We start from the raw sequence: 8,142 nt of genomic DNA on the forward strand, positions 1-8,142 counted from the left end.
TTTCGTCGCAGTTTTAATTTTTTCATTACCGAGATTAAGGAATGAAACGGGGGTTGGAGGATGGGGAATTTAATTCTCTATTCAACAGTCTTGCTTTCATCCCTTAATATTAATTAGTCGGCGAATAAATCAAATGAAAAACATAAAGGAAACATTGAGTACAAGGCGGACAAAAGTCCCCCTCCGAACCTGTCCCTGTCACAGCGGGACTGCTACTACCGAGTTACTCACGCACCCGACTCACATTTACCGACAATTCGACCGGGACGCCGCCTTTCCCGTGGGGTACGAACTAAAATTTTTGGAGTCTGTCAAACCCCCCGATCCGGGCCTCTACTCAGATCTATCCTCTTTGGGAAAGACGATCGGTTGATCGTCCTTCCATTGCGTGTGGAGGGGGAATTACGTTCCCCCATTCGTTCTCCCCTCTTCGTCATTCCAGCGAAGAGAGAGAGAGAGAGAGAGAGAGAGAGAGAGAGAGAGAGAGAGAGAGAGAGAGCAATATCGTTGCGCTCTTTTGTCTCGTAGAATGGTGGGGCGGGCACACACACATATGCTGCATATCACATGGATGTGCGCCCGCTTAAAAATCACTCCCCATTGGCCCACCCTTAATTGCCAATAACTTTTTAGGGGTGAGTCTGATCAAAAAGTGCAAGAGGACTTTTCTGCTCAGAATCACCCCCTGATCCTAGGGTGTTCAGATGTACATGTACTTCTGAAACACCCTGTATACGCAGATATAACTATTCTAAGCTATTCTTCAGTCGCTATTCTTCAGTCAACTGAAGATGAGTCTCTCTCACAAAAGCATATACCACACAGTGTTGCATTCTATTTACACTGTTCTTTCGACAATACACGATCAACATTCAAGATTAGACGTGGCTTTGATTGTACCGATTGGTTCATAGATGAGCTGCAGAAAATAGCTCAAGAGGTTGACAGTTGTTTAGATATGAATGTCCCAATGGAGCCGCTCACAAACGAACAAATTATGGGGTACGAAACAGCCTCAATTTACCACATTTGTGAAAAACCTTTCACAGAAAATGCAATGAAACATCATGATCATGATCATTTCACTAGGAAATATTGCGGTCCAGCACATCCTCAATGCAATATTAACTATCAAAATTCTCGAGTTATTCCCATGGTCTTCCATAACCTCTCCGGTTATGATTCACATTTCTTCATCAAACTTCTAGCTACGAAGTACCCAGGTTCATTGCATTTGCTGCCACTGAGCAAAGAGAAATATATTGCTTTTACACAACATGTTCAGGGCACCCAAGGTACTTTACGGTTTCTCGATTCATACAGATTCATAGCCAGCAGTTTAGAGAAATTAGCTTCTTATCTGAATGATGAAGATAAACGTATAACATGGCAATTTTGTGATAATGATCTCGAGAAATTCCAACTTCTGACTAGGAAGGGTGTGTTCCCCTATGAATACATTGATGTTTGGTATAAAGTGGATGAGGAACAATTACCCTCGAGAGAAAAATTCTATTCAAAATTGAATAATGTTGAGGCAACAGCCTCATACTCGACAGGTCCAAGGGGTGGCAGCACTTCCTTGACTCGCTCTGCCTGACCGGCCGCGCTGCCATGTAGGTGCTCCAACCACGCACCGGTAGCGCTGACCTTCGTCTTCTCGAATCATTATTATTATTCACTCACAACGGTCGTTCTCTGTGCAGCGTCATTTTTTTGCTCTAAAACGGTTATCTCTAAACCGCGTGTGCATCTCAACATATCGTTTTTCTCTACCGTGTTTAACGGAAACAGTGTTTGCTCGCGGCTCTGATTTTGTGTATATTTCTCGACCCATATCTCAAATTGACTCGGAATAAACAGTTTTCNATTCGGAATAAACAGTTTTCTTGTGACAAACTCAGCGTGTCTCGTGTCGCTCTCATTTCTCCAGAATCCCACTCCTTAACCCGCATCCGTGCTCCATCGGTTTTTTATTGTTAAATTCTCGCCGAAACATTGGTCCTTCGAGCCGGATGTGTGGTTAATTAAGTGGTTTTTTAGTGAGTGGAACTTGTTAGTGCATTTCCGGTGAAAAACGTGGGTTACAGGCGGGCCGCCAAATACTCGGTTGCTCCGCCCACCGCAACGCCTTGCGCTCCGCCCACCGCTCCGCCCTCGAGTCTCCACCCATCAGGCCACACCCTCAAGTGGTCTAGACCGGCCATTTTGACGCACGACACGTGGTTTTTAGGCCTACAACCTTGCCGACGGAACTTCTCAACGCAGAACGGAGCATCTCTACAGCAATTGGAACTTCTCAAAGGGAAGTTAATTATATTAATTCATTTTAATTAATTTTTCCTGATTGCCGCTGCTTTTTCCTGATTACCACTGCATTTCTCTTGCTTGCTGCTTTATTGCACTGCTTTTGCTACGAAGTTCTCCGTGTTTTGCTACTAGCTATCGCTTGCGGTGTGAGACTTTTGTTTTTTTGGGCGTTCTCTCGCTTAGTTGCGTTTCTCTAGCGTTAGCATGTCTTTCAAAGGGAGACTCCTGATCCAGGCCAGCAGGGCGAAATTTATTGAGAGTTTGAGGGCTGAATCAGTCGCTGCGAACGTGAATGAATTCACAGTGACTGAGCTCCAGTCCAAGCTGGACATGCTCGAGAATCATTGGAGCATGTTCGACGCGTTGCATCTCAAGCTGTTGACGGTAAAAGATAATGAGGAAGTTCTCGACCATGCGTACGTGAAAGAGGGGGTTTATGATCAATGTCTCGTGACGTATTCAGCCGCTCGAACTACGTTTATGGGGTTGATCAAAGGACTGGACGAGTCAATTGACCTCTCTGAGTCGTTCCGTCGGCCATCTGCCACAACTCAATCGGCGCAGGTGACTCAGAGGCAATTGCCCAAGATTTCTCTGCCGACATTCTCAGGGGAGTTCTCGGAGTGGACTCCGTACAAGGATCTCTTCCTCTCTATGGTTGTCGGTAATCCTTCTCTCTCTACCGTGGAGAAATTCCACTATCTACTCACTTCTCTCACTGGCGAGGCCAAGCAGCTCATCTCTACCTTGCCAGTGACGCAAGACTCCTTCATGCCAGCGTGGAATACTCTCTTGTCGAGGTACGACAACGAAAGGTTGCTCATCTCCACTCAGTTGGAGAAGCTCTTCTCTGCTCCAAAGGTCGTCAATCGCTCAGCCAGGGAGTTTAACGTACTTCTCAACTCTGTAGCTGAAGCGTTGAATGCTTTGGAGTCTCTCGGACGTCCTGTCAAGCATTGGGACGACATGCTTGTCCATCTCGTGACAGGTCGGCTGGACTCCAAGACGCTGGAGGATTGGGAAATAGAGATAGGCTCGTCTACGGATTTTCCCACTTATGCGACTCTCAAGGACTTTGTTCTCAGCCGGGCCAGGGCGAAGGAGAGAATTGAAATGCACGCTCCTCCATCTCAGTCGGCTACCTCTCGGTCTCTCTCTACGAATCCTCAACAGGCTTCGAAGCTTAGGCCGACCAAAGTGTATCCACCTAGCCAAGGAGCTCAACCAGCCCGAGTGCTCAACGTGTCAGCTAATCCAGCGTCGCAGCCTGCAGGGGTGAATGTCTCTACTAGCAGTACGTCTCAAGCTGCTCAAAGGTCGCAGTCTCAAGGTTGGGCGGAGATGTGTTTTCGTGCTTGCCCGATGTGTGAAGAGGAGCATTCTCTGGACAAATGTCCAAAATTCAAGGCTTTATCTCCTACAGAGAGGAGGTCGTTTGTAGTCCTCAAGCGTCGCTGCTTTAATTGCTTGGGGAGGCACAATAGAGAGAATTGCCGTAGCCTCAAGAAGACTTGTGTCGTGTGTCGACAGAATCATCACTCGATGATTCATATCAATCGCCCTCAGTCGGCACAGCAAGGGGTTCCTCAGCCTCATCAAACTCTGCAGGCTCCTCACACATCGCAGGCTCTTCAGTCCAACCAACCGATACAGTCCACTGTCTCGAGGCCTGACATGGCTCAACCATGATGTACTCTACCAACGATTGCGCCAGAGTCGTCGTCGATAAGTGACCATTCTCTACGGCCGACTCTGGCGAGTAATTCTCCGTTTGTAGCACCGAACAATCGTGATGTCTCTCTGCAGCTCAGACCAGGTGTTATTCTCGCCACAGCGCTAGCCTCGCTCGTCTTGGACGATGGCTCTTTTCACGAGGTTAGGATGCTGTTGGATACTGGTTCAGAGCTGACGTTTGCTACAAATGACCTTGTGGGGAAGCTCGGCTTATCGGTATCTCCAGCTTTGCTACCGGTCGTTGGTATTAGTGGATCAAAGTCTTCATCTAATGGTTTTTCTCGATTTTCTCTCAAGTCTCTGTATTCAAGTAATCAGATTCTCATCAAGGCCTATGTACTCGATCATCTCACATCTTCATTGCCTTCGTTCACGGTCTCTCAAACTCAACATTGGGAGCATCTCAGAGGATTGGAGTTAGCTGATCCTGATTATCTGACGTCAAGACCTGTTGATCTTCTCATTGGCGCAGATTTCTTTGGATCGATTGTGGAGCCGCAGGTTATCAAGGGGCCGTCAGACTCCCCTATAGCGATGCTTACTCTCTTCGGGTGGGTGGTTCTCGGACCTACATCCGCAGTGATCCCCGCGGCAAGCTCAAATCACGTCTCTGTCAGCAATGAGGAACTTGGCGATCTTCTCACCTCGTTCTGGCAGCAGGAGGAAGTCTCTAAAACTGAAGGCAATGATGGTGTTCTCACGAAGGAAGAGGCAGATTGTGAGGAGTTCTTTCAGCGCACCCATGTTCGAGATCGCTCGGGGCGTTATGTTGTTCGACTGCCTCTTGCTCGTTCTCCGTCAGAGCTCGGTGATTCTCTAGGCCGCGTCAAGGCGTGTCTCTCGAGCCTGCTCAGGAGGCTGGGAAAGAATCAGAATTCTCTACAGCTTTACAGTGATTTTCTCAAGGAGTATGAAGAGTTGGGGCACATGGTGCGTGCTCCTGTTCTGCCTGCCTCATATGCTTCTCGGGTCTTGGGTTGTCAACCTGACGGGATGACCTTGGCACATGAAGCTTCGGCTTCAGGAGGGTTGAGGGTCCCGGAGGGGGGGCAATCATATCAGGGTCCCGGTCGGTGTTCGTCTCTCAGGCAATCTCACTCTTCTGCTCCTACATACTACTTTCCTCATCATTGCGTTCTCCGGGAAAGTAGTGAAACTACAAAGCTGAGAGTAGTGTTCAATGGCTCCAGTAAGACAAGCTCAGGGTTGTCTCTTAACGACATTCAGCATACTGGAGCCAAATTGCAAAAGGACATCTCTGACGTGCTTCTCTGGTCTCGACAGAGCAAGTACATCTTTATGACGGACATCACGAAGATGTTCCGTCAGATCAAGGTGCATCAGGAAGACTGGCCTCTTCAACAAATTTTGTGGCGCGATTCTCAGGGCCAGATCAGCACCTACCAGCTCACCACTGTCACCTACGGGACCAAGTCTGCTCCATTTCTCGCCTGTAGGGTTCTCGACCAGCTGGTCAAGGACGAGGGACAGCGATTCCCTCTGGCTATCTCACCGTTGACCAGTGGCAGATATGTGGATGATATCTGTGGTGGAGCCGAGAAGGAAGATGATCTCCATCTTGTAGCTCAGCAAGTGACGGAACTTTGCTGGGCCGGTGGATTTCCTCTAGCGAAGTGGCACTCGAATAGTCCGTCTCTACTTCGTTCTCTGACACCGGACGGTTTCTCTCAGAGTCTGAAGCCGCTAGAGGACTCCGTCACTAAGATCCTTGGTCTGAAATGGGATCCCAACACAGATCGATTGAAGTTCTCTATCCATCTCTCAGCCGACACGAAGACAACGAAGAGGATTATTCTGTCCGAGATTGCTCAACTCTTCGATCCTCTAGGATTGCTATCACCGGTGGTGATTCGTGCGAAAGCTCTACTCCAGCAACTCTGGTTGGAGAAAAAAGATTGGGATGATGAGTTGTCCCCGCATCTGGTCCAGAAATGGGCTCAATTTCGTGAAGAATTGTCTCAAGTGGAACAACTCTCGATCCCTCGTTGGCTGGGGTGTAGGAAGGAATCTCAGGTGGAAATCCATGGCTTCTCAGATGCGTCTCTACTAGCGATGTCTGCGGTGGTTTATTTGAAGGTGACGAGTGCGGATGGTGTTAGCATCTCTTTGGCTATTGCTAAAACCAAGGTGGCTCCTCTCAAGAAGCTCACCATTCCGCGTCTTGAGCTCAACGCCGCAGTCATTCTAGCCAAGCTCACAAGGTACGTTATTGTTCAGCTCAACCTTGGTACCGCTATGGTACATTTGTGGACAGACTCAGCTGTTGCTCTTGCGTGGATCTGTGCTCATCCTTCCAGGTGGAAGGAATATGTCCACAATAGAGTAGCCAGCATTCAGGAACTCGTGCAGGAAGCGAATTGGAGGTACGTCAGTGGGAAGGAGAATCCTGCTGATTGTGCATCTCGAGGCATTTCGGTAGCTCAACTCAATGCCCATCATTTGTGGTGGACGGGCCCAAAATGGCTACGCAAGGATTCTTCTCAATGGCCGAAAGGGAGCGCAAGATTGGACCCGTCAACAAATCTCGAGGAGAAGCCTGGGGTGACTCTAACTGCTTCTCTCGCGAGGTCAAGTCTCTGGGATCTTTGCACGCGATATTCCTCTCTCTACAAATTGTTGCGAATCACAGCAATTTGTCAAACGGTTGCAGGGAATATGATGCGGAAGTTGGGAAGGAAGAAGGCTGTTGTTGTCCCTGCAGTGTTTAGCCCTGAAAGCATCGAGGCAGCTCGGCTTTATTGGGTCAAGGCGACTCAAGCCTTTCATCTCCAAGCCGAGTGTGACATTATCTCTCACGGATTCCAACTGAAGAAGTCTCATCCGTTGACCAAGCTCACGGCCTTCATCGACCAACAGGGTGTTCTCAGAGTGGGCGGGCGTTTGAAGTTCTCAACTCTAGGACCAGAGAGTAGGCATCAGGCGATCATCCCTAAAGGTTCCGCGCTCGCAGAGCTTCTCATTAGGGACTCTCATCAGCGAACGCTGCATGGTGGAACTCAACTCACGTTGGCGCATCTCAGGAGGGCTTACTGGATTATTGGAGGTCGTCTACCAGTAAGATCCTTCATCCTCAAGTGCGTTGAATGTGCGCGTCATCGTGGGATTCGAGCTCAACAGCTGATGGGACAGCTTCCAGTGGCACGTCTTGTGTCGGATCGGGCTTTCTCTAACACTGGTGTGGATTATGCCGGACCAGTGTCGCTCAAGACGTGGAAGGGGCGTGGTCACAAGACCCAGAAGGGCTGGTTGGTGATTTTTGTGTGCATGGCCACGTCCGCTCTCCATCTGGAAGCTGTCACGGATTACTCTGCTGATGGGTTCATCGCGGCCTACAGGAGGTTCGTAAGTCGTCGAGGGTACTGCAGACATCTCTACAGTGATTGTGGCACTAACTTTCTCGGTGCTGACAAGGAGCTGAAGAAGCTGTTCTCTGCTGGCGCCAAGGAATTCCAGCATCTCTCTGCAGTATGTCTCAAGGATGGAACGCGGTGGTCGTTCAATCCTCCTGGAGCCCCTCATTTCGGAGGAAAATGGGAAGCAGCGGTAAAGTCGGTGAAGTATCATCTCGCTCGAACGGTTCGTGATACAACTCTCACGTTCGAGGAACTTTCGACGCTGCTGACCCAGATTGAAGCAGTTCTCAACTCCAGGCCTCTACAAGCGCTCTCGGAAGACCCTGATGACTTGTCCTGCTTAACCCCAGGGCATTTTCTCATTGGAGAAGCTCCAATAGCTCTTCCGGAGCCTTCTTTGGATCATCTCAACGTTGGACGGCTCTCTAGATGGCAACTGATTCAGCAGAGGCTGCAGTTCTTCTGGAAACAATGGTCTACAGGGTATCTGCAGCAGCTCCAGTCCATCTCCAAGTGGCATCATCCGTCCAACGAAGTTAAAGTCGGCAGCCTGGCACTTCTCTACGACGAGCGGTTCCCGCCATCGAAATGGCCTCTTGCTCGTGTCACAGCTCTACATCCCGGGAGGGACGGTCTCTCCAGAGTTGTGACAATTAGGACCGCCTCGACGACGTTGACCAGGCCGATCTCCAAACTGGTTCTATTGCCGATCTCTACCAGTTAG

At 49.2% G+C, this 8,142-nt stretch overlaps 1 protein-coding gene across 1 annotated transcript; it reads left to right on the forward strand.

Annotated features, from left to right (window-relative positions):
- Positions 1-4,191: 4,191 nt before the first annotated feature.
- Positions 4,192-8,142, forward strand: LOC107045462. The gene has a single exon (XM_015267758.1). It carries the CDS (start codon positions 4,192-4,194, stop codon positions 8,140-8,142), a length of 3,951 nt encoding a protein of 1,316 aa, XP_015123244.1.

The sequence above is a fragment of the Diachasma alloeum genome, unplaced genomic scaffold (genome assembly GCF_001412515.2).
Source record: "Diachasma alloeum isolate Michigan unplaced genomic scaffold, Dall2.0 Dall_scaffold_00942, whole genome shotgun sequence".
NCBI lineage: Eukaryota > Metazoa > Arthropoda > Insecta > Hymenoptera > Braconidae > Diachasma > Diachasma alloeum.

Coding starts and splice junctions, on each gene's coding strand:
- LOC107045462 (XM_015267758.1), top strand. CDS start 4,192: ATGCTGTTGGATACTGGTTCAGAGCTGACGTTTGCTACAAATGACCTT.